Source organism: Culex pipiens, chromosome 2 (assembly GCF_016801865.2).
Source record: "Culex pipiens pallens isolate TS chromosome 2, TS_CPP_V2, whole genome shotgun sequence".
NCBI lineage: Eukaryota > Metazoa > Arthropoda > Insecta > Diptera > Culicidae > Culex > Culex pipiens.
In genome coordinates, this window is record NC_068938.1 from 209,344,786 (window position 1) to 209,372,722 (window position 27,937).

The window sequence follows — 27,937 nt, forward strand, 5'->3', positions numbered from 1 at the left end:
TTTTAGTTTTTAGTTTTTAGTTTTTAGTTTTTTAGTTTTTAGTTTTTAGTTTTTAGTTTTTAGTTTTTAGTTTTTAGTTTTTAGTTTTTAGTTTTTAGTTTTTAGTTTTTAGTTTTTAGTTTTTAGTTTTTAGTTTTTAGTTTTTAGTTTTTAGTTTTTAGTTTTTAGTTTTTAGTTTTTAGTTTTTAGTTTTTAGTTTTTAGTTTTTAGTTTTTAGTTTTTAGTTTTTAGTTTTTAGTTTTTAGTTTTTAGTTTTTAGTTTTTAGTTTTTAGTTTTTAGTTTTTAGTTTTTAGTTTTTAGTTTTTAGTTTTTAGTTTTTAGTTTTTAGTTTTTAGTTTTTAGTTTTTAGTTTTTAGTTTTTAGTTTTTAGTTAGTAAATTAGTCAGAAGAGTGTGAAGAAAAAGCTGATGTTTTTAACGCCGGTTTTATATATTTTGAAACCTATTGAATAGTGGACGAATCTTATCGCACTCTCCGGCAAAGTTTTTCCCTGGAACACGAACTATAAGCTCATGATGTTGAAGAAAATGCAAAATTGATTAAGGAGCTGAAAAATGGCAAAAACCAAAACGCACCGATTTTTTTTTTTTTTTCAAGGTCAAAGCGCCAGGTTCTGTCGCAACCAATCAAGCTCATATTTGGGATTCGGGCTCAGTATACCCAGGGGATCATGTCCTGAAATGCCCGCAAAATTGACCCGTTTTGTTACATCTTATTATTTATATAACAAAACATTCGAAAAAGAACACATTCCATTCCATTCTTCCGCAAATTAGCAAAGTTACTGAATTTGAACTGTGTAACGAGGGGTGCGACATTGCCATTAATGTATTTAATTTGCGCATTTAAAACATGAAGGAACAAAATTCCTCTTGTCAACCAACACTTGAAAGCGCAACACCGGCTTTAGTCGAAAACATTGGTCTCATTCGAGCAAGCTTCTTTCAAGTTTGTTTTGACTCTGTTTCGCCAGCAAAAACAAAATTATTTTACCGTATCTCGCTGTGAAACAAACTTTTTATTTATGGCCGAGGGGAAAGTCAGTTTTCATTTATCATGCTCCTTTCCAAGGGTTAATCCACTTATCTGTGATTTTTATTATGAAGCGCCATCTGTGTCCAAAGAATGGCAAACCTTAAAATGCCCTGCCAGCAAAACAACCACAAATTTGACAGGTAAACAAACATTGACAGCTGTCAAATCGATTTTCGCTGCCAACCTTACCGCGTCAAAACAAACTCTCTCTCCCGATGAGTCTTCATTCTCGCGAGTGAGATAGTGTTTTCTGTCGTCGTCGAAACTGGTCCCTCTGTGTGATAACTTGTCATCATTCCACCGTCGCCGCCGCTATCCGTCACCGTCGTTCCGTGGAACAACGGGAAAATCTGGAACCGTTTCCGGTGGCCACTAGTGCGTGCGCGTGTGTGAGTGCGTGAGTGTCCACGGGACGTGTACGTTTACCGTCGCCGTCGTCGTAATCTGAGCACTTTTCTCGTCTGTCTCTCTCGGCTAGTCTCCTCTGCTGGAAGAAATGGTAAGTTTGCTGGCCCCCGATCGATTTCTGCCAGCCAACCTTCCCCCTGTTTGCAACGCCCCCTTTTGCTCCTGGTTGCTCCTGTTCCCTCAGCCGCTCTTTGAGGTCGTTCCTGGACGGATTCAAAACATGGTTCTAAATTGTATTTTCTTCGTGTATTTCCCCAGTCTTTTGCGGAGCGGCTTGCCGGGCTGATGGCCCGGCCCGGCGCGGACAACGTTCCCCGGGATGACGTTCCGTGGCACCTGAAGTACGGTGGCCGCGCCGTCGGCATCGTGGGAGGATTCTGTAAGTTTAACCCACACCCATACTTTTCTCCTGCACGGATAGATTGATAACATTATGGGAAGCCAACCCGGATCCGGGGTCAATAGCACTCTATGCCGTGGGACCAGGTTAAAATTGACCGAGCAGAAGTCAAACCAATGAAAAGAAAAAAAAATCTATGCTAAAAGGAGAATCCATATCAAGTTAATAAATAAAACAGTGTTGTGTGTCGTCCGGTTGCTGCTCTCGTGGCCCGTTGGGGGTGAGACGCAGAAGAGTGAAAGAACCGTGTTTGTGTGTGCGTGTGTCCGTGTTAGTGTACGTGTACGTAAGAAACAAGATGGGGTTGGTGACGGAGGCCAGGGCCGGGGGTGACTACCGTAGATGGTCGAATATGGCACGTCTAAGGAGAAAGTGACCAAATCACGGTTATGCGAATAATTGTATTGAAGAAACCTACAAAGTTCAGTATTTTTACCAGGCGGGATTCGAACTCATACCCTCTGGATTGTTAACTCGTTAAAGCTCACTACTCCCAATCCGCTCAGAATTTCCTGTGACAATATATTTTTCTTTGGAAGAAATTTCCATGGCAATTCAAAAATTAATGAAATATAAACAAACAACAAAATAATACAACTAAAAGCTGAAACTAAGCATATTGTTAGCTGGACGGCAGCGAAATTATGCGAAAGTGTAATTTGTATCAGACTTGAATTATGCTTAGGCAGTTTGCCTCAGTCCCAAAAGATCACTCTACGCGCCACACATTATTATATTTAAAATGACGCGAAGCGTTTGGAACGGTATGTCCAGGCCTCCTTTCACCCCCTGATGATTCAATAACAAACACAGAAAAAAAAAATCATGGTAATATTACATTTGAGAAGGGGTACATCTTTCTTTGTCAGAAAAAATGTGTATTTTTGCCACTTTTCTGGTGTAATGTCACTTTTTCAGTCTAAATTGAGGTAAAATTACATCATAAAAGAGGTAATATTCAACCTTCCAAAATTTAATCTTCCAAATTAACACAATTGTTTTCTGTGTAGCTAATAGTTGTGCGATTTTGAAGGAGAAAAACACAGACTCGGAAACAATTATTAAAAATCAAAAATAAACTTATTTTCGCCTGAAATATGTAGCACCATTTGAAAAGGGCACATAAGCATTTTGACAGCTAAAAATATTTTGCAAAATCCAAGACAACTATTTAACAAAATCCGCAATGGTGAAAGGTAGCAGTGAAGGCCAGCTTTAGTTTTACATTTCAATTTTTGTGGACAAGTTATTCACTGTCTCGGAATTTGCAAAATTGTTCCAGATGTCAACATGCTTATTAGTCTTTTTCTCACGTTACTCCAGAAATTGCTTCAACATTGAAACACTGCATTTAAAAAAAAAGAATGTTCAACGCAACGTTTTTTAATTTTTTGGGTTGCAATTAGGCCGTTGCAAATATTTTTCAAAGTTTATGTTAATTTGTTCCAGCCTAATATGTTTATCTACGCAGCAAAATGCATATCAAATTGTTTGCAGTTGATTTAAATTCCATTTATTTTTTATGTTTTCTGAAAAATATTTTTACTTTTCCTATTTTGGGGAGAGGGGGGGATTGTTACACAAACTACGAAAATTATTAAACTTTTCAATATTTTGAAAAAAGTATTTTAAAATTAAAAAGAAATATCTCTTTATGCCATTGCTCATTTTGTTTTTTTTTTTTTTTTGCATTTCGGTCACCTAAATCATATCCAAAAATAATATAAAAATTAAAAATTGTATCTATTTCTGCGAATTTTTTTTTCTTTAATTCTCCTAACCTAACCCTTTAACTTTGCCGAAGACACCAAATCAATCAGAAAATTGCTTCTCTGAACACTAACAACATCCCATTTTTGTATGACCAAACCTCAAATTTGTATGTAAACTTGTATGGACGAATGGGTTATGCAAAATGGCTTCTTTAGACATACCAAACGAAGAATTCATCATTTACCGATGTTCCACAGATTTGCTCTTAGTTATAATTTAATTTTCTTAGTTATAATGTAAGCAAACCTTTGTTGATTTAAAAATGGTAAATATTTTTATTTTTATTTATTTTTTGTAAACTTGCCATGTTTGTTGACATAATAAGAAAAGAATTGTTTATTCAGATTTTGAACTAAAATTACATTTAAAACAACTACCTTTAGGCCATCACTTAAATCCTCATTGATTGAATTAACTCGATTTTGAATTATATTTTACCTATTTTTATTATACTTTTAAACCATTCATGAGAGAAAAAAACAGCTCGTTACATAACCCAAAGCATGTATAACCTTCCTCGAAACCGCGATTCTCTCCCCAATAAATCTGCAACTAATTATCAACAATTCGAGCCAAACATTTCATTAGGGCACAAAACCAAAACGTAAACATTAGGGATTATTCCACTATTCCATTCATTAGTACACTCTCTACATGCCCTCCAAGAATCAGATTGATAGCAAACAATTTCCTATTGAAAAAATCAAAAAAAAACAAAAGGGGACATAACAATGTTCACTCCAAACCAGAAAAAAAGTTCAATTGTGCCCTTTTCTTTTTCGTTAGTTTTTCGTGGTTAAGGAACTTTCTATGTTATAAAGTGAACTTTTCATACATTCTTAACACTAATTCACTTCAAAACAAAGTTTGGTTTACGTTTCACCAAGGATTTCTGCAGAAAAAAAAAATTCGTCGAAATACAATATTTAATACGGCCCGCGCCTGCTGTTCAGTACACTTTTGAAGATTTTTTATGTTTCACATACCTTATCTACACCATTCGATCACAAAACATCACAAATTATCAAAATTTCCGCTGAATTCCTCATTATTTCTAGAGCAATTCTCTACGAAATCGGTCTTTTTTCTTTAATTTTAATATTTGTATTTTTTAATCCGACTGAAACTTTTTTGGTGCCTTCGGTATGCCCAAAGAAGCCATTTTGCATCATTAGTTTGTCCATATAATTTTCCATACAAATTTGGCAGCTGTCCATACAAAAATGATGTATGAAAATTCAAAAATCTGTATCTTTTGAAGGAATTTTTTGATCGATTTGGTGTCTTCGGCAAAGTTGTAGGTATGGATACGGACTACACTGGAAAAAAATAATACACGGTAAAAAAAATTTGGTGATTTTTTTATTTAACTTTTTAACACTAAAACTTGATTTGCAAAAAAACACTATTTTTAATTTTTTTTATTTTTTGATATGTTTTATAGGACATAAAATGCCAACTTTTCAGAAATTTCCAGATTGTGCAAAAAATCATTGACCGAGTTATGAATTTTTGAATCAATACTGATTTTTTCAAAAAATAGAAATTTTGGTCGCAAAAATTTTTCAACTTCATTTTTCGATGTAAAATTGAATTTGCAATCAAAAAGTACTTTAGTGAAATTTTGATAAAGTGCACCGTTTTCAAGTTATTGCCATTTTTATGTAACTTTTTTCGAAATAGTCGCAGTTTTTCATTTTTTTAAAATTAGTGCACATGTTTGTCCACTTTTGAAAAAAATATTTTTGAAAAGCTGAGAAAATTCTCTATATTTTGCTTCTTTGGACTTTGTTGATACGACCTTTAGTTGCTGAGATATTGCAATGCAAAGGTTTCAAAACAGGAAAATTGATGTTTTCTAAGTCTCACCCAAACAGCCCACCATTTTTTAATGTCGATATCTCAGCAACTAATGGTCCGATATTCAATGTTAAAATATGAAACATTTCCGATCTTTTCAAAAAAAATATTTTCGAAATTTTCAAATCAAGACTAACATTTTAAAAGGGCGTAATATTGAATGTTTGGCCTTTTTGAAATGTTAGTCTTGATTTGAAAATTTTGAAAATATTGTTTTCGAAAAGATCGGAAAATTTCACAAATGTTTCATATTTTAACATTGAAAATCGGACCATTAGTTGCTGAGATATCGACATTGAAAAATGGTGGGCTGTTTGGGTGAGACTTAGAAAACATCAATTTTCCTGTTTTTAAACCTTTGCATGGCAATATCTCAGCAACTAAAGGTCGTATCAACAAAGTCCGAAGAAGCAAAATATAGTGAATTTTCTCAGCTTTTCAAAAATATTTTTTTCAAAAGTGGGCAAACATGTGCACTAATTTAAAAAAATGAAAAACTTCGACTATTTTGAAAAAAGATACATAAAAATGGCTATAACTTGAAAACGGTGCACTTTATCAAAATTTCACTAAAGTACTTTTTGATTGCAAATTCAATTTTACATCGAAAAATGAAGTTGAAAAATTTTTGCGACCAAAATTTCGATTTTTTGAAAAAATCAGTATTGATTAAAAAATTCATAACTCGGTCAATGATTTTTTGCACAACCTGGAAATTTCTGAAAAGTTGGCATTTTATGTCCTCTAAAACATATCAAAAAATAAAAAAAATTAAAAATAGTGTTTTTTTGCAAATCAAGTTTTAGTGTTAAAAAGTTAAATAAAAAAATCACCAAATTTTTTTTACCGTGTATTATTTTTTTCCAGTGTAGTCCGTATCCATACCTACAACTTTGCCGAAGACACCAAATCGATCAAAAAATTCCTTCAAAAGATACAGATTTTTGAATTTTCATATATCATTTTTGTATGGACAGCTGCCAAATTTGTATGGAAAATTATATGGACAAACTAATGATGCAAAATGGCTTCTTTGGGCATACCGAAGGCACCAAAAAAGTTTCAGTCGGATTAAAAAATACAAAAAAAAACGAATGACCGAAATCCTAGAGAACTGCTCTCTAACTAAACAAAAAGGCCCATAAACATCACTAAAAACAACAATCAGGTGACAGCGCTTTAGTGCCCTTTCAGTTCTTTTCGAAATTGCATTAAGAAAGGGCCCATTATGAACAATAGTTGGAAAGTTAAAAGGGCCCAATAGCGAGATTTTTTAAAATTATGAGTTTTATTGCGAAAATCAACATAAATTAAGAAGCATTAAAGCAGAGTTGAGGATAATGATGTGTTTTATCGTAAAAAAAACGAAACTATTGGCACTACGCCCCCCGGGGCATGGCCTTCCTCTAACGTGGGATTTCTGCTCCAGCGCCTCTGACGAGACAGGAGAAACCGGGACCGACGTTTTACTTCACCATCCGATAGAAGCTCAGTGGATAAGGCGGGAATCGAACCCGCGTCTCATAGCATCATCGGGATCGGCAGCCGAAGCCGCTACCCCTGCGCCACGAGACCCACTGTTTTATCGTATCATCAGTAAAAATACCACCAGTCAAGCTTTCTTTTTAAATAGGAATTGAGACAAGTTGTCCACTTTTTGCCAGCGATTTTCTCGAATGGCGGTTTTTGGTTTTGTGCCCTAATGAAATGTTTGGCTCGAATTAACAATCAAACCGTGATGGCCTTCTCATGACTCATTTATCGCATCAGCAGCGTCTGCTCTGGAGGATTTCTTCCAGAAGCCACATCTAACCGCCACTAAGCTCGCTCTTTCTTTTTCCTTCACTAGCCAACAAAAGTGAGTTTGCTTATCTTATCAACTCTTGTGTCTTGTGTCCCACAAAGAGTAAACAAACGTATAGCTGTGCGACATTTCTCTGTCTTGTTTAATGCTTTCTGCTCCACAAAAAAATAAAGAAAGTGTTAATCAAAAAACACTAAAAAAGCGTTTCTTTTGATAATACCGGTGCGTGTTTTTTTTTTTACGCTTTTTAAGAAATGAAAGTTTAGGAATGCTAAGAATAGTCATTGCTTACTGTCAGGTGACTTAATCTTTCTACACTCACTTGACTCTAGGCAAATTTCCCTGCTTCCCAATAAAAACCGATTCCGATTCGCCACGCATAATATTGGCTAAACGCCTGTCTCTCTCTAGCCGGCGATTATGACCTTACCGTATGACCTTTTGCGCAATCGTACGGTACATGTGACCGATGACACAATTTCACCGGAAGTCCTTCGAATCCTTCGAAGAAATCCTGCAATTTTTATTCGAAAAATCGAATTCCCCACCCAGTAAAATCGAGGCGTTTTTCCTGTCGCTACAATTTGCGTACATTTTTTATGCTTCTTCCCGTCTATTACATAATCCTTTTCCACCCACCCAGACGAAAAGTGTGGGGGAAGGTGAGTTGATCCTCTTGGGAAGGGAAAAAAAGGACGAACTTGAGCAAGGGATAAATTTCGCCTCCGGCTGCGAGAGAAGGGGGTGTGATTTATATTTACACCACACAACACTTTGAGAACGCCAGCACCGTTGACCGAAAATCGCTAATCTCGGAAATTATTCATTTGGCCCAGTTTCTACCCGCAGCAAAAAAAACAGGATGGGAATCGAAACCAAATACGCCCATCTAGAGTAGAGCTTATTTTTTTTCGGGACATTTTTGTATAACCGCGAGCGTGCAATTCCAAAGCAGTTCGGTACAGCCGACGACGTGGTTGGTTTCGAGCATATTAATTGCATTAAGTTATGTGATGAACCGCGGCTGGCTGGTTTTTCGCGCAAATTGTTGCATGTTTCCTATCCTCTCGCTCTATCGACGAGGCGATGTTCCAGCCGTCAGTGCTTTGCTTCCTTATCACAACATACGCGGCCGGTGCTACCGTCAGGGGTGATAATGCGGTCAAGTTTGAAATTTGAAGAAACTTGTTATTGAAAATTTATAAAGAGTTGACAAAAACGTTTCAAATTTCTGTTTGGCGGATGATTTGTTCAAAATTGTGTTTCACACTGTTTCATGTTGGGTCAACAAAAAGTTATTTTTCCCCCTAATTTATTACCATAATACTATAACTAAAAAAATTAAAAATAATTTTATGTTAGGTTGTAAGGCCGTTGCAAATATTGTTCAAAGTTTATGTCGACACCACCACCCCCCCACCCCCCCTTCATAGTTGGCCTGAATAATCAGGGGGCAACAAATTATTTTTTCGAAAAACTTCAAAATATTAATGAAAATTCAAGTTTAATCAACTGAAAACCAGTTAAAATGCATTTTCCCGCTTTTATAATCATATTTATCATGTTTGAACTCCTTTGAAAACATTTTAAATTTTCATGAAATACCAATGTACAGTCCCACGAAAAGTTTTTTTTTGCGAAAAAAAAAATTCCGTCAATACCTCGATATTTTCAAAACTAATGATTGGAAAGCAACTGTACGCCTGTAAAATGCATTTTAAAACACTTTTTTCATCCAAATGTTAAAACCTAGGCTTGTAGTTTCATTTTTTTTATTCCCCCCCCCCTCGACTTTGGTCAGAGCCGAGGGACATAAACTTCAAAAATAGTTTGCAACGGCCTAATACGCTTTGCATAAAAAAAAATTTAAACTTTGTTTAAATTTTCAAACTATTTTTTTTGTAGCTTAAACGGAAAAAAGGTTGACAAATCTTGATAATCTAGAAAAAAAACTTTGTTCTAAATTTTTAAACCGAAAAAAATACCAATTGCTCAAAACGTTTTAAAAGTCGAACGCTTTTAAAATTATTCAGATTTCATGAATGTATTTTTTATATCACTTTATACTTTCGTGAAAACATAAAATGTTGGCCCGTTTTGATTAATATGGAAATAATAATGTAAGAAACCATAGTTATCGGTTTAAAATCAATTAAGATTTTATTTTGTTTCGCGACATTTAATCGAATGGACATTTCGCTGAAACAAAGAACAGTAAAGCAGAAAGGCAAACTTTTTTTTCGAAACTGAATTTTATTAAATCAAAGAAACTTCTGCTAGTTTTAAATTGTTTCAGTAAAGAGATATTCTTTTAAAAATATTTTATTTGGAAACCCGTAAATAGTCAAGAATTTGATTCCACCTCGACAAAACCGGGAAAACTTGGAAATTGGACTTACAAACCGGGAAAATCCTAAAAGTTCAGTCAAAATAAAAAAAAACTTCTCTAAAATTCATTTAATCTGTTTCTTAAAGAATATTTTTCCAATTATTCCAAATGAATGGTTTGGGATAACTTTGTTTGACATTGTGTAGGGGAGAGTGGGGAGACTTGATCCCCGGGGACACTTGATCCCAAGCCTGTATCTCGTCAGCATGTGGGTAAAACAATTAGCTTTGTTCTAGAAAGTTGTGCGAAATTAACTAAAACTCATTGTAGAAAACAAAGAAAAAAATTAAAAAATGTTTAGATTGAGTTACACACACTTTTCTAAAACGAGCTGTAAAAACTTCCAAGAGATCTTTTTTCTTTGTTTTGATAAGTATAGAAAACACTCAAAAATTATTCAAAAAAATATGTTTTACACATGAATTATTGGATAAACATATCAACTCCAAAACCCTTACGCATTTGACGTTAAATTTATCGTCATATTATTTTTACAATCAATTGTTTGAAAAAGTGCGTTTAGGGAGACTTGATCCCTGCATTTTTACAGTCACTGGAATCAGCCTCAAGATTAATTAATTGGGCTGGGTTTTCATACATAGTTTCCTTTAGTATAGTTGTACATAACTTACTGCAGTTAGAACCTTTTTTCAAAAGTTTTGTAAACAAAGATTTCTAGCTTTTGTTAAATATTTTACATACTAAACTTGTTATATTTTGAACACAAACGTACAGGTTTTATGTGAAATTGCTGTAACTTTTAAAAAAATTAAAAGTTTGGATGAATAAGAAACATTTTGCTTAAGATTTCTTCAAAATGTTGAAAGGGGGATCAAGTTACCCCTAACATTTTTAAAACACAGACATTTGTTCAGAATTTGATTCTGATTCGATAGGTATACGTGAAGGTGGGTCTACGAGGTCAAATAATGAAGTTCATTTTTCGAGTGATTTTATAGCCTTTCCTCATTGAGGTGAGGAAGGCAAAAAGGGTGGTTTTTGTAAGAATGCTATATATTGTTAGAAAGGTATTTGAAAGACCTTTCCAACGCGTTCAAAAGATTGACGATCTGACAACCCCATCAAAAGTTATGAGCACTTAAGTGTTATTTATACACTTTTTTGAGGCCGGATCTCAAATATTTTGATGAAAAAGTTGTCCGGATCTATCATGCGACCCATCGTTGGATAGGTAATCAAAAGATTTTTCCAACAAGCCCAAAAGATTGAAGATCTGACAACCCTATCAAAAGTTATAAGTACTTTAGAGAGGGGGGGGGGGGGGGGGGCAAAAAATATAAAAATTTAAATTACAAGCCTTGGTTTCAACATTTGGATGAAAAAGTACAGTACAGTACAGTTGCTTTCCAATCATTAGTTTTGAAAATATCGAGGCATTGACGGAATTTTTTTTTCGTAAAAAAAAAACTTTTCGTGGGACTGTACATTGGTATTTCATGAAAATTTAAAATGTTTTCAAAGGAGTTCAAACATGCTAAATATGATTATAAACGCGGGAAAATGCATTTTAACTTGTTTTCAGTGGCGTACTAAGGGGGGGGCGGCGGGGGCGGCCCGCCCCGGGTGTCACCCATCTTGGGGTGACACCCGAGCTGATGGGGTGACACCTGACTCGGACGAAGAAAAAAATATAATTGACCTAAAATATGTTCATAAAAAAATCATCAAGTATCTAACTAATATAAACAAAACACACAAGTTAAATTTTCTGAAATATTCATTTTAAATGGGGGTGACACCCAAAAGTAACACTCATGCTTTAGAATATGTTTACATAGTATACTTATAATGATGAAGTTAAGTATTCACAGTTAGTAAAAGTGCATGTTTATATGAAGACTAAAGACTTCAAAAATTTAATTTTCAGGGGTGACACCCGATCATCAAATAAAGAAATTTTGATAAAGATACTAATATGTAAGGGGTGTCACCCCTATATTATTAATGTACAAGCTTATAAAAAGAGTTAAATGGAAAATGTTTTCCCATAAAAATGTTCTTGTGACAAACCACTCTTAATTTTGATTTTTTTTAATTTTCTCGGAATGTGGGTTTATTTTTGTTTTCTTCGGCAATGTATCAATTGAAAGAACAAATGATAAAAAAAAACACTTTGAATTGGAAAATTAATAAAACAACTGTTTGCTATCAAAACTGGAAGCTAATAAAAGGGTGCAGAAAACGGCAAATTATTTTAATGACAATCAGGGATGGAGTAATCACCAAAAAAACTTTTTCGCTTGCGAACTTTCATCACCCGGAGCCGAAACACGCAAGAGAAAATTGCCCTTGAACTTAAAAAAAATAATCAGTTGAAGATTTTTTTGTGAGTTTGATTGTTAGCAACACTAAAATTATTTTATATCGTTTTACTTACATACATTCTAACTCTACGAAATGAGACAAGCCATTTTTCGACGTATGAAATTACATCTGAAAGTGTAGTAATGAAATCGGTGTTTCACCGAACGGACTGATGTTTTGGTTACATTTTACCGATCTTTCGTGCACGATTAAGAAGAGCCATGATCCTTTTCGATTTTATTATGATGTTTTTCGAAATTCAGTGTTTAATTGAAGAAAAAAATCCAAATATTTTTTTTTTCTAAATCGAAACGATCTGACTGGAAGAAAACACACGCTTTTTCAATAAATAAATATTCCAGCTAAATCTTTACTAGGCAATAATGAGAGATACAAAACAATCTTAACGTTACCATTGTTTTCTTTTTCTTAAATTGATAAAGAATATTTAAAATTGAAAATTCTTAAAAATTGTATTTAATTAAATTCTTGACTATTTTTTGTACCAAATTTTATCATTTCATAATTATTAATAAAAGATAAAAAAGATAAGGAATAAACATACAAATTATATGAAACATAATTGTATCATCTTTTTTTTTTGTTATTCGGGTAGTAGAATTTAACATGAAAATAATAATTTTGATGGGAAATTTAACGACAATTTCAAATAGGTACGAAAAATCCGAATACGTTTCCTGAACAACATTTATTAGGATTATGATTTTTTTTGTTTATAATGATTAAAATTTGTAACTCCTACTTGTTAGATGGTATTGATTTCAGATAGATACACATGATTCGAGATATTATTTGCAAAATATAGATTTAAAAATATCGCCATTTGTCAGGTTAATTTAAATTTGTTTATTGTTTATTATTTTTGTTTCAATGAAATTGTTTTTATCGAACTTTCCTTCGACCGAGCACTAACGGCCGAGTTTTAAATTTCATTTTAAAAATGGTCAGGCAGATCCGAAGGGGTCCACAGAATTATGATTTTGAAATTAATAAAATTTACTTTTTGAATATAGTTAGAATCTATGTTTCAACAAAGGAAATATTTTTTTCCATTATCTTCCCTTCACTTTAGTTTTTAACGTTTAATAAATCTTTTTGGAAAATGTGCTAAAGCTTATTCAATATTTTCCGAATACTCATAAATATATTAGGTATTAAAATGTAATTGTAGATTCTCTTTTTTTTTAATTAAATTTCATATTTTTTATTATTTTTGTTTATAAAAGCACTTATTCATCATTTTCCTAAACAACTTCATAAGAAGAATTCTAAATGGGCCGGATTCCACAGTAATCTTAAGACCAGCCCGCGAGACCAGCGTGCAAGTCTCTATATAATTTTAGCAACTGCCCAAGTAACATTTTTTTCCAGGAGTTCTACAAGAGCTCTTCAAGATAGCTACAGCATAGCAGTTTGGACCGCGGTAGGATAAAATTCTCTTCAAAACTTCTTCCGGAGTTTGGAAGAGTACTTGTAGAGAGTTTTATCCTACCGCGGTCCAAACTGCTATGCTGTAGCTATCTTGAAGAGCTCTTGTAGAACTCCTGGAAAAAAATGTTACTTGGGTGTCCATACAAAAATTGTAAGTTAGAGTAAGACTCGGCAAGAGTGCCCAACAACCTTTTCAAACCCTATTATAATTGAAATAAACAAAAAAAAAAAGCATCCATGCCAAAAACGTTGGCTATTTGAACAAATATCCTAAATTATGATCAATTAAACATATAAATTAACGAAACATTAAACTACTTGTCACGAAAACCATTTTGATATTTTCACATGCAATTTAGTTGAAAAACAGCACCGTAAATCAAAAAAGGTAGAGCAATCGGCAATTACATTAAAAAACAGAATGCGCAATCTTTGCTCGTATTGTTGCCGTTCTTCTAGATTATATGAAAATCCTTGTTTTCGATTTTATTTTTGTTTTAGATTATAGTAAATTTAAGATAATCAAAAACACATCTTTTGATTTTATGAAAGAGATAGTCAAAAAACTTCATGGCGGTATGATACAAAATGCGATTTTAAAAAAATATTAGGATGTTCTCATAGCACTTTCAAAAGCATTTTTTTGTTTTTATTTTCAAAATAATTATATAGTAAACTTGACTATTGTAAAGATTTTAGAAATTTACTAAAAGGCATTATTTTAAAGTTAAAAGCAATGAAGGACCAATATAATTTTTTTAAAGCAGTCCCAAGTATGTACATTTTTGTTGATTTGAATAGATATGAAATTCTGTTACATAACATTTTGGAAATTTTAAAATTCAAAATAACAAAGGTATTTTCATGTTTTTTCAAATACCTTTCATTTTTCAAAAGAAGTTTTTTCTCAATGTTTTTTGTCAGAAAGGTTATATCTCAACTATTATTTGTCTGATTTTATCAAATTCTGCAAGTGTTTCCATAAATGGGCACTCTCTTGAAAAATGAAAAAAATACTTATTTTTCTGAAATTAAATAAATAAAATGAATTTAGTTGTTTGACATGCGTTGGGTGTACCAGTGTTAAAATAAAGCTTTAAATATTAAATATATATATTTGTTCATTTGAAAATCAGATTTTTTATAATATTAAAGTTACATATGGGTAATTCTCCGCCAACTCACACAGCAGTTGCCCGACCCCTCTTCAATTTGCGTGAAACTTTGTCCTAAGGGGTAACTTTTGTCCCTGATCACGAATCCGAGGTCCGTTTTTTGATATCTCGTGACGGAGGGGCGGTACGACCCCTTCCATTTTTGAACATGCGAAAAAAGAGGTGTTTTTCAATAATTTGCAGCCTGAAACGGTGATGAGATAGAAATTTGGTGTCAAAGGGACTTTTATGTAAAATTAGACGCCCGATTTGATGGCGTACTCAGAATTCTGAAAAAACGTATTTTTCATCGAAAAAAACACTAAAAAAGTTTTAAATATTCTCCCATTTTCCGTTACTCGACTGTAATTTTTTTTGGAACATGCCATTTTATGGGAAATTTAATGTACTTTTCGAATCTACATTGACCCAGAAGGGTAATTTTTTCATTTAGAACAAAATTTTTCATTTTAAGATTTCGTGTTTGTTCTAACTTTGCAGGGTTATTTTTTAGAGTGTAACAATGTTCTACAAAGTTGTAGAGCAGACAAATACAAACATTTTGATATATAGACATAAGGGGTTTGCTTATAAACATCACGAGTTATCGCGATTTTACGAAAAAAAGTTTTGAAAAAGTTGGTCGTCATCGATCATGGCCGTTCATCGTCACCCGCGACAGACACGGACGACGAAACAAAGAGAAACGCAAAAAGTAACTTTTCCAAAACTTTTTTTCGTAAAATCGCGATAATTCGTGATGTTTATAAGCAAACTCCTTATGTCTATATATCAAAATTTTTGTAATTGTCTGCTCTACAACTTTGTAGAACATTGTTACACTCTAAAAAATAACCCTGCAAAGTTAGAAAAAACACGAAATTTTAAATTGAAAATTTTTGTTCTAAATGAAAAAATGACCCTTCTGGGTCAATGTAGATTCGAAAAGTACATTAAATTTCCCATAAAATGACATGTTCCAAAAAATTTTACAGTCGAGTAACGGAAAATGGGAGAATTTTTAAAACTTTTTTAGTGTTTTTTTCGATGAAAAATACGTTTTTTCGGAATTCTGAGTACGCCATCAAATCGGGCGTACAATTTTACATAAAAGTCCCTTTGACACAAAATTTCTATCTCATCACCGTATCAGGCTACAAATTATTGAAAAACACCTCTTTTTTCGCATGTTCAAAAATGGTAGGGTTCGTACCGCCCCTCCGTCACGAGATATCAAAAAATGGACCTCGGATTCGTGATCAGGGACAAAAGTTACCCCTTAGGACAAAGTTTCACGCAAATCGAAGAGGGGTCGGGGCAACTTTTCCCGATTTCGTGTGAGTTGGTAGAGAATTACCCATATACAAAGATGCATGCAAATCCATTGAATACCTGAGGAGAGCAATTAAAAAAACTGAGTTGACTCCATTCTTTTTGTGAGTGTTTTCAAGTCAAGGCAATATTGATATATTGACAAATATTGAAAGGTGAATCTACCTCTACCTTCAGTCTTAAGAACAAAAAAAAGATTCTATAATGTTTCAGCAAAATTAAACCAAATATGAATGAAACTAATTAATTCTTTCCAAGGAAAATTCAAGGCAAAATGTCTCAAGTATTTGGATTCAGTTCCACTTTTTTTTTATTCTGATGTTTTGCAATCAAAACATGCATCAAAAATATTTGCACAATAACAAAAAATAACACTTCATTTCTCATTTAAAGACATCACCGAGTTCTTAATCTTTCCGGAATCAATTTTTAATTTAAAAAATAATTAAAAATAAACTTTTTAATATGTATTTTAAAAAATTAAACCATTTTAAGATTTTTTGAACAGACTTTTTTTTTAAATGAACAAATATATGTAAAGCAAAAAAATAAAAATTAAATTATTGGTTGAAATAAAATTCATTGAAAGTTGAAAAATTTACCCTTTTTGTGTTTTTCCGTTTTTATTATTTAAAAAAAATATTGATAGAAAATTTTTGAGCATTTTTATTTGATTAATAAATTTTAAAATTTGAAGTTTTATGTTAACACTGGAACACCCAACGCATGTCAAACTTACACGGACGCCCAACGGCAACTTCTACTCGCTGGTTCTTGTGCATAATTCAATCAATTTGGAAGATTCTTTTTTGATTTTTGATTCGTAAGAATGTCTAAATGATCCTAGAAATTTGAAGTACTCGATTCAATTTGCGCAATTTGAGCGTTTAAAAAAATCGCCCAAAATTCCGCGGGACAAAAAACAAACTCGAAATGATGTTTTTGATCGCAAAGAATACAGATTTTATCAAACTAATTGTTGATCAATCATTGGAACGTTAAAAAAAAATATTGAAATGTCAGTTTATCTGGTGTAAAAAATTTCAATTCAAGAATTCAAGATCTGCAGTTCATAGAAAAAAAAACTTAAAAGTGTCTTGTCTAAAAAAAAACAACGGGAAATTTACGTTTTAAAATATCCTACCCTTAACCGCTGAAAATATTTAGCTTAGCTTTAATTTATTCTTATTCTTTTTAAGTTTAAACTGACAATTATTTTAGCTTCCAAAGATTTTGGAAAATATGGAATAGATGTGTGTGTGGTCCAATCCAATACCCGCTAACCGGTAGCGAAATTATGGGAAAGTATAATTTGTATCAGACTGTGTACATGCCGAATGCTGATACAGCTTATCTCAGTCCCGGGTATTAGGTGGTGATAGCCCTCGCGCTGCTTCCAACGACCCATTTCAGAATGACAGAGCTCCTTGCGGTCCAATTCCGAGGTCGCTGGGCATTGTTTGGCCCCGCCTAAACATAGAAGCAAGCATCTGAAGGAAACTCGATCTATATTTAGACTTCCAATCCCCTCAGGCAAATCAGGGATCAGCGCGTATTTAATAATATGAGAAGAAGAGATAACATGTTTCAACACTACGGATCAATTCACTGCTAGAGTGTAAACCTTCTGATGGCCGACTGCTTAGCGTCCCAGACCACCACCAATCCAAAGGTGTGAGTTCAAATCCCACCTGATTCATTTTAGTTTTTATTCATATTCAAATTCCTGATTCCAAATTTCAAAGGTACCGACCGGGATTTGATCCCTGAACCTTCTGCTTGGGAGACAGAAGCCATAACCATTAAGCAACGGAGCCGGTTGAATGGGACGTGGTTCTCTGTATGGCTTTTTGCGAGATGATAGCAGAGGACAACAATCATCTCAACGTTTCCACTTTACCCGGGCTAACGACCGGCAGTTCCAGTTCACGATGATTTCCCTTCATATGTTAAAAACCACTTATGATTTTGGCACATATTCCGTTTGTCAGCGTTTCCTGTCATTACTGGCGGGAAAAATCTACGTGGAATCAGCTGTGCAGACCTCATGTGTGACAGGAATGCAGGTTGAGCGACTCCCACGGGGATTTTGGAAAATATGGAATAGATGTTTTTTTAATTACGGCTATACATTATGTATATTAAATCAAATCAGTTTGCTTTATTAAATTTGTTGCCTTTGGAAAAAGATTTAAGAAGCTTGAACAAATGTCATGTCTTATAATTATTAAAAAAATATTTATCTTAACAAAATTTCTAGAGAATACTAATACCGCGCATTTTTGTTTTTTTCAAAATAAATATTTGAATTTAAATTAGCATTCAAAATTTACGAATATTTCAATCTCGTATCGAACAATTTTCTGAAAATAAATACATCATTTAAAAAGCAAAACATTTTACTTAAAAAAATAATGAAATTCAAATATTTTTATTGAGCGTATGAATTTTTAATCTTTCTAAACTTTAAGGAAAATGATTTTGATGAAAAGAATATTCTGTGTAAACACTATCAAACGATAAAAATAATGTATTGTGTTTTTGATGACACAACATATTTTCTGAATAATTTTCATTTAAAAAAATCTGTTATTTGTAAGGAAAATCGCCGAGCTGAATGATATCTTCTTTTTTGAACTAGTTCTTCGATATAATTATTTCGATAATTATAATACGTGTACCGTAAAACGGGGTGACTTTGATAGCCGGGGTGACTTTGATAGGTTCGCGATTTTTCCGCAAAATGAACAGTACAATTAAAATACCTACGGAATGGTTTAGAATCTTACTGACTGTGGTAGAGAAGTGTTCAAAGTACCTCAAGAAGAACCTTTAATAAAAATTTGAAAAGTTCAAAAAGTTAGTTAACTATAGTTAAGAAAATGTTGATGAAAGTCATTATTTTAAACTTCTAAAAGTGTCATGATTTTCTCAATGAACATGATTTTTAATCGGAAAACGGAATGCATTTTCGGATTCCTTGAATAATTTTCCACTAGGAGAAAGTAAAATAAGTTTGTAAATAATAAATAATATGTGTTTTTGAAACACAAGTTTAAAAAATCTCCAAGTTTATAAGCAATTTCAGTTGAACAAATTTCATGTAAAATGTGAAAACTTGTGATTCGTGCTTCAAATTCAGTATAAATGCAATATAAATCGATAATTTTATAAACAAAACTAGTTTTAACAAATTTCAGGCAAAATTCCGACTTTTTAACAAATTTATCTGAAATTTATATGTATTTTGTTAAAAAGCTTATAAACTTAGTTAACTAAATACAAACATTGATTTTTTTCTTATAAACTTTATCAGCTACTTTAGTGATGGTAAATTTAACGTACAAATAAAGTTTGAACATCTTAAATATGTAAATAAATAATGATCTTGAGAAAAACCTTACCTGTTGAAAAATATTCCAAAAACAAATTGAAATCCTATCAAAGTCACCCCGGTTTACGGTATTTGCATATGAGAAAAAAATCAAATTATAAACACTTTTTGAAAAAGTCTTTGCTTTAATATAGAAAGTTTAATTTTCATTATTAAAAATATTTGTTTTTTTTTATGTTGCAAGATTTTTGCTCATTGCAGAGTATTATTTAAAATTTCAGTTTGTAAGAAGAATACCATGTGACATAAGTTTGGTGGGATTAAACCTAGAAAGGGCGGTGTGAGAAGGGGGGGGGGGGTGAAGGGTGACACCGGGCAGCCCGCCCCGGGTGACACCCGGCCTTAGTACGCCTCTGCTTGTTTTCAGTTGATTAAACTTTAATTTTCATTAAAATTTTGAAGTTTTTCGAAAAAATATTTTTTTTGCCCCCTGATTATTCAGGCCAACTTTGAAGAGGGGGGGGCGACATAAACTTTGAAAAATATTTGCAACGGCCTTATTTAAAAAAAAAAAAACGTTTAGAAGGTATCTGAGTCGATTGTGGAGGGTGGGGCAGCGCGCTTGCCTTGCAGGATTATTCGTGTTTCGAGCGTCATTTTTGTTGAGTTAATGGTGTTTTTCTTTTCTTTTGTAATCTTAATTGATTGTTTTGTGAATTTCAAAGCCCTTCCTATATCATCGTTGATCGGAAGGCACGGAGTCGTGTAAATTGTGCATTGATTATTCCAATTTTACCGATGAAAAAGTCATTTCTATATAATCGTTGATCGAAAGACACGCTGACATTTAAAGTGTTGCAAAACTTTAATTTTGTAGATATTTAAATCAGTATGTGTGAAAGTTTTTGCGTGTTAACCAGAAAAACCTTCCTATAGCATCGTAGCTCGGAGGGCATCGAAATGAATGTTGCTATAGCAAATTTATTGTTGTCCCGCCCGTGTGGATCAATCGGACCGCGCACTGGACTCACAATTCAGAGGTTGCTGGTTCGAATCCCGCGGCGGGCGCTCTAAAATTCTTTGTGTAAATATGGGTATCCGGCGCCGTCGCTCCGTGCCGTACTCAAACACTTAGGGGCCCAGGGCGGCGAAGTCCTTGTAGTTAAAAGGAAGACACTAGTGGTTGGTACTAGCAATGGTGGCCGACAGCTATAAAGTCAACTTCGTATCGTATAGCATTTTTTTAAGGACAGCTACCAAAATTGTTTGTAGGCTATTCATACAAGCCTACAACTACTTATGCGAAATGGCTTGTTTGGACAAAGATAAATTAACTGAAAGTAAAAAGCAAAGAATAAGTACTCAATAAATGGCAGGCAATACAAAATTTAAAAAGTTGTTAAATCTTTGAAAAATTACTCTTTTTGAATTTATACGACCTTTTTTGCAATCATTGTATTTAGAATATTCTCATAAATGTTGTTAAATTTTTTCCCCTCTCAAGTTCTAAATTTGGAAGTTTAATTATTTTGTATGAAAATTAGATATTTCCTGCTTTCCAGTAATATTTTATATAACTTTCCGAAGAAAAAAACGAATTTTTACTGATTTTAAGTTTGGAAAAATTGGAAGGCAAAGAGATGAAATTGTTGAATTGTGGGTCCACAGTCGAAACATTTGCTTTAACATGGGAGAATTAGATCGAAAGCATTTTACTTTCGGATTCATTTAAAAAAAATCCTCTCACACAGATTTTTTTTATAATGGGCAAATATAGAGGAAACAAACATCTAGAAGTGGATTGAGTAAAGCTTTGATGTTTATGTTTACTTTTGCAGTAATGTTTACTAATTTGTTAATTCACTTTCACGGAAACAAGCTTCTTATCACATGTACAATCGTTTCACTGATGTAATCAATTTCCAAACTAAACCACCTATGGCTAATTTTGATTATTATTTCGATTCAAAGTGTTAAAAAGCTATATTTTCAAATACCTTCAAGTTTCCATATAAAAATATGCTGCCGCATACAATTTTTTTTTTTTTTTTTTTTTTTGCTTAATTGATTTATCATTTATACTGCAGGAATCTCTGTAAATAAAATAAAACACAAAATTTTCATCAAACCTCATCTCTTCCACATTGCAGTCTGCGTCCTGTTCGGCCTGTGGAACTGCATCGGCATCCTGCTCGGCGATGTGGGCTGCCTGGTCGGCGGTATCCTCGAGATCGTCGTCGGCTTCGTGGTGCTCGCGATAGAGGCGCCCTGCTGCTTCATCTTCCTCGACTACGTGCAGCAGGTGGCGGAGAAGGCCGACCAGCGGCCGTACTGGAACCGGGCCGCCCTGTACTGTGTGTGAGTATTTTAGAGGGGTTTGGGTTTTTGGGATTTGAAAAATGATTTTGATTTGATTTTTTTTAGAATTGCGCTTCCGCCGGTGATCCTGTGCTTCGGATTGGGAACGCTGTTCGGCTGCGGTCTGGTGTTTGTGACCGGAATGATCTACGGAATGATGGCCCTCGGCAAAAAGTGAGTAGTCTCGTTTCGCTCGATTTGGAGCTTGTGTACAGATCACTGTGGGAAGGATACCGTTGGGTTTTGTGGGCAGGGAGGGAGTTTTGGAAACTAACTTTCTAACTCTGTGCAACGTTTTCTTACCTTCCAACTCATGCTAACCCCACATTTGTACCCCTTAACAAAAATGTGTGTCCGAACAAAAAAAACGCAGAGGCACGCGTGAGGACATGGCAGCGATGGCGGCATCGCCGAACGCAATGTCCCCGGTACAGGGCGTACCGTCCACGGACCAGCACTCGACCCTGATGGAAGATCCCGACGTATGGCGCCCAACATAAATCAGTCGCTAACAAATTACTAATCCCTCAAAAGCAGCCCAAAAACTAATCATTAGAAGCATCGCATTGCGTTATTGCTCGAATTTTTGAATCTCACCACCAGAAGAAGAAATACATTACTCAAACAATCGACAACATTCACACAAACACACGCACACGAACAACCCGTTTTAGCAAAGTCTAGGTCTCTCTTCTCATCTTAGAACAAACAACCAAAAACCAAAATCAAGGAGGCAGTGTGTAGAAAAGGCTGAACTCAACTCCAAACAAACACACAAACATTATCCCACTGGTTCTACACGACAATTCAGGAGACGTTTTTCAGGAGGAAATCATAAACGCAACTTAGAAGAACTGAAACCTTGAGATTAGGGTTGACCGCCAAGGAGAGGGAGACTTTTTACGAACATCGTGTCGTCATGACCCACAAAGATCACTTAACAGAATCAACACACACAGAAAACCTACACATGAGACTACATTTCATTACTTGTTAAGCCGATATTAGAGAGAGAGCGAAAAGGGAAGAGAGGAAAGTAAGAGCATTACAAAAGAGCAAAACTACATAACTTGGTAAATTAACTGTAAAAATAGTATAATATTAGTCAAAGAAAAAATTAAGACGGACACGAGTCGAACTAAATTAAGGGCAAAGTAAAAGCAAAAACAAACAATTATCAATAAAACAATGACAAACCAAACAAAAAAGGAGTTAGTTTCACAAGGAAAAGCGTAGAGGAGAGTGCAAATTATCCAAGCTAGAATCTAATGGAACCACCCACACACACAAACAAAATCACACATTTCAACTTTGACTCACGAAAAACGCAGACTTACTAAACACGAACAAAATAATTAGTGCGACAAAACGGTAAACAAAAAATAATACAAACACACACACATAACGTTAAGACAAACCAAAAAAAAAAAGTTTTACTCAAACTGCCTGTTAGGAATAATTCATGTAGGTGAATCATCCTTTTTGACAACTCTTTTGACTGTAGTGAAAAGTAGCCTTGTGATAACAACACCCTGCACGCGTGAAAGTAGTGACGATTTAGTTTTTGTTTTGTGTGACTAGCTTAGCGCTTTACTTCTAATTTTAATAAAATTGGTTGCTTTTATTAACACATTTATATTTCAATTATTTGCTTACTAATCTCATTTAACTCAAAATTTGATGAATCCTTGTCAGAGTGTTGCCGCAGCCGCCGTTCGTGATAAAAACAAAGAGTTGTTGGCTTGATTGCATAAATAAAAAAAAATCGACTAGGAATTCCTGAATTCAAATTTTTTGAATTTTATAATTTCAGAATTCTTGAAATCTTTCTTTTGGGCTTGATTAGTCAAATATGAAAAAAAGCCAAAACTAGCCTATAATTTTCGTATGGCGTTTTAATTGTTTTCTGATCACATTTTTTTTTAATTCAGCCCTAAACATTTCAAATTTAATATTCAAAAACAGTAAAACTCTTTGAATTTTAAATTCTTTAATTCAAACATTAAAAAACGCCTTAATTCCGAAATATTTGAATTTTAAAACATCAAAATTTTCATATTATTCAATTTTAACATTCCTCAAATTTTCAATTAAAATTTTTTAAATTTCATTAAATCTTTAACAAATAAATTCCATTTTTGTTTAAATTTCTGAAATCCCTAAATTAATAAAATTTTATCTTGAAAAATCTTAAAAATTCAAAAAATATTCAAAAATTGTTTATTTTTTAATTTTATTTTTGTAGGTAGTGTTTAATTTACTCAATTCTTAATTTTCAATTTTAATTCCAAAATTCCAACTTACTCAACTCCAGAAAATCAAAGAAACTGAAATTTAAAAAAGGTTGATTTCCAGACTTTAATTTTAAAATTCATAGTTATCAAAAATTCTTGAATTAGAAATTAGAAAACAATATATTTAAAAATTGTTGTTCAATGTTTATTTTTTCATGATTCGATTAGCTGTTCAAAAGCACCTATAAAATTAAAAAAGACTACGCTTATCTTTACAGGAGATATCGTTAAAATGAATGCTCAATGAAAGAGTTTCTAAATTTTCGAAAGATATTTACGTTTACAGACTAATCGTCAGACGCTAAACGTGCTTTCCCTTTATCAGACGACAATCTTAAAATTTTCACCCCAGTGGCGTTTCTGGACAATAAAGCTTTCTAGGCCCAGTGAAAAAAAAATATAATTTAACCCAAAAATGACGAACTTCTAGTCACAGTGTCCTGATGCAAACAATGATTGCTAGAAAGCTGGGACGGGACGACTGGATAAAGTCTTCTTTTTGAGTGTTTACGTTTGTATTCTTCTTCTGTTTTTTGCAAGAAAATTCGTGTTCGAAAACAAATATCAAGCAATCTGTGATTCAGATAGCTTGACAATTCAAATTTTCTTGATGATGTTTTTCAACTCAGTGCTCAAGCATGCGGATGACTTTTTCTTTGGTTGAAATGTTGTTTAGTTTTTCCTTGCAGATTTTTTTTAATTTGGCTATTAAAATTTGCGGTTGGACGTGGGTGGAGAATCCTGAGTTTATGTTCCATCGTTTTACGGTGGATCCGTTCATAAGGAGCTGCCGGATACAAATTACTTGAAATGGTTGGCAAATCAAAGCAGAGTCAAAAAATGTTCACTTCTTCAATTTTTAATGTGTTTTTTATATGAAAGATTTTTAATTTTCATTTGGATGTGAAAAATGCAATACGATTTAAATGCGTTTTCTTACATCAATCTAAAAAAAATCCAAAAAAGCCTGCAAGTCATTAAATGGGAGGGGAGATTTTTTCTAAGATCTGCTCCTGTCGTTGTCCCGTTACGCAAAGAAAGTAAATAAATCTTTCCCAGTTCCCCAAAGAGGAGCACGTCGAATTCAACGGCAATTTTTACTCAACTTTAAAGAAAGTTAACATTCCATAGGTCGCACGCCCTAAGGTGTCAGAATCGAAAGAAAAAAAAAAGAGAAATGGCTGGCAAAAATTTAAATTTGTGCCAATACATTCACTTCAAAGAGCAAACAAGTTTGTTTTTCAATTTGTGGCAATGTGTTGAAATTAAAAAGTGCGAAAAAATCAAATAGGCTAAACTGTGGACATTATTTTTGTTTGCTTTTTAAATCCAGTTTTACGATGTTGTTTCTTCACGCCACATTTTAATTTCATGGGAAGCACAGGTTTAATATTGTTCAATCTAGATGACATTTCTATGTAACGCGCAAAAAATAACAATAGTTTTAAATGGGCAAAAGAATAGTTAGTTCATGAAATGTATTGTTTATTAAAATGAAAATGCTGATAATTCAACATTCGGTGTACGATAGAAATAAATGCCTTTCAATTGAAAATATTTTAATCAATCTATTAATGCATTTTACAATTATTTTTGAAATTGATTTAAAAAAAAATATTTTATTTTTCAACTCAAATTACAATACTTCTCATTTTCTCCTCATAAGAAAGGACTGGTTTAGGTTGACAGAAGCGGCCATGTTGAAAGTGGTTTAGTTTGACAATAGGTTTTTTTCTCTTTGTTTATCCCATCCCAGCTAGAAAGAGATTGGAAACCTGATGCAAACAAACCCAGGTGTAATGTAAAAATACTTTGAATGTATTGATAAATTTCTGACTAGAAAGCCTTATTTAATAATTATGATAAATCTGAATATTTTTGGCAGATCAAGTTAAAAGCCGGTAATATGGATGAATTCCAGAGTTTGTATTATAAACATAGGAAATCCCAAAGGTTATCGAGAAATTAAATGTGCGAGTGTGTGCAACATGGAGTTAAACTTTCTGTGCAGTTGATGTGAAGGTTCCCATGGCACTTCGAAAAGTTTAACTCCATGTTGCACGCACACACTCTCACTTTTAATTTCTCGATATAAATCATAAAAAAAACTAACATTTATCAAAAATCATGGTAAATTTCAACCAATCCCGACATTTACCTAAATTACTTATTTTTGAGTACCCCAAACCACCACAACAATTGGGTGATTTTGAATGCGCGTGTACCGTTTTAAATGTCGAAATCCAATCCACTGGTGTTGTTAAAAGGGGGGGCATAAGAAATTAGTAAAATCAAGCTAAACAATGTGATGTGTAAACAAACGGTCTATCCTGCTCATGTTAAATGTAAACGTGAACTGACCGTAACAGGATAGACTGCTTGTTTACAAATCTATATTGGCCCATTTAGAATCTTTTGCTCGAAATGTTATCGATATTCTTAATTTTTAAAAAGCGATTTCGAGTAAAGTTTCCTAAATGTTTTTTTTACAAACAGCTATTGAAAGCATGCCAGAGAACCATTTCTGATGGCTCCTTTAATTTTCAATCAAGAAAATTAAATCGACATGTCGGCTTTTTGCAATGGATCCCCTTTGAAACGAGATGTCAAGCAAAAAACTATCTGTCAAGAAATGCTGCGGTCAACATTTGTCCAAATTGATTTTAATAAGCAATTTTAAACTTTTTTATGTACATAGTATCATTTTGCTCTAAAATAAGATTAATCGTTGTGTGTGATTAAATAAGAAATCTAAACGTAATTTTCGGACCCAATTATTGAAAATTCTAGACTCTCTTTTTTGAATAAAAAGGTCCTTTTAGATATGGAATTTTCCATGTTTATAGGACTCTATTTTAATAACTCAAGAACTCTACCATAAATTGAATGATTTATGATCCATAAATATGTATTTTAAGCGTTTGATTGTTTGTCAAATGTGTCTCTTATTATTTTATTATGCATGCAAATGATGTATCCCCTCAGTTTATATTAGCCTAATATGCTTAACCAAGTTGCATTTTTGTTTTAAAATTGTTGAACATGCGTTTCTCAAAAGTTAAAAACTCTTTTAAAACCAAAAATGCTACTCGGCCAACAGTTCTAATTTAAGATGAAAACATCTAATTGCTTATCCCTATTTTCACTAAATCCGAAAACAACAGAGCGTCGTTTGCGGAAATGCGGGCGGCGGCAGCAGCAGCAACGGCGGCGTCGGCGGCCTCGGCCGCTGAACAGGGCCGCTCGAATGGAATGGCAGCGTCCGCGCCCGGTAGCCAGAAGCAGAGCTCGACCCTGGTGAACAACGTCCAGCCGATCGCGTACAGCATGCCGCCACCGTACGATAGCGTAGCCTAATACTAATGATGATTAACGATTATAGTGAGGAAAAAGAAGAAGGAGAAGAAGAATAGAAAGTTTGCAAAAAGACACATCCCTCCCAAAAACAAACACGCCCTTACATAGACAAGAACAGAGAGATTTCGAAAGATCCTTTCCATCCACGCGTCCTGTTCCTAAAAGTAATACTGAAATTTAACAATCCATTCACATAATGGAATCCCCATACTAACAAGCTGTCCTCCGTTAGGTTAGGCTCATTTAGTTTCGGTCAGTTTATTCGGGAAAGATTTTAACGTGAACGTCCTCCACGAGTGGGCTGTTCCATACAAATTATGTGAAAAACGATTTAACTTAATGATTAACACGCTATCGCAGTCCAGCAAAGCAAGGAGTAATTTACTGATTAAGCATATAGTGAATGTGTATTAGCAAAAGTATAAATACAACATTGTTGTACATTTTCCAATCACAGAACGTTGTCTATAGTTATTGTTGCTTCTGTGGTAGTGGTTGTTTTGATGAATCAACATCACGACGCGAATCGCTATCGAGCTAGGTGAGATGCTGGCGTTAATATCAAGAGTTTAGTTTAGCCGAATACACATTATTTATTATACCCTTGATTAATTATGCTAAATATTCTGATTGCTGAAAAAAGAGCAGACGTGGAAATTTA

General features: G+C 33.6%; 2 protein-coding genes across 4 annotated transcripts in view; one reads left to right on the forward strand and one right to left on the reverse strand.

Moving 5' to 3' along the window:
• Positions 1-27,937, reverse strand: part of LOC120421577 (cathepsin B-like) — a 400,102-nt gene that overhangs the window by 331,891 nt on the left and 40,274 nt on the right. The window lies entirely within an intron of this gene.
• Positions 1,249-27,365, forward strand: LOC120421568 (calcium channel flower). Of its 3 annotated transcripts, XM_039584799.2 has the most exons (6): positions 1,249-1,535; positions 1,703-1,823; positions 21,418-21,625; positions 21,692-21,799; positions 21,999-22,107; positions 27,084-27,365. In XM_039584799.2, the coding sequence occupies exons 1-6, from the start codon at positions 1,533-1,535 to the stop codon at positions 27,150-27,152; spliced, it is 618 nt and encodes a 205-aa protein (XP_039440733.1). In that variant the 5' UTR covers positions 1,249-1,532; the 3' UTR covers positions 27,153-27,365. The 3 variants fall into 3 exon arrangements, with proteins under 3 accessions (XP_039440733.1, XP_039440734.1, XP_039440731.1); XM_039584800.2 differs by lacking the exon at positions 27,084-27,365 and having other exon boundaries at positions 21,999-22,792; XM_039584797.2 differs by lacking the exon at positions 21,999-22,107 and having other exon boundaries at positions 1,251-1,535.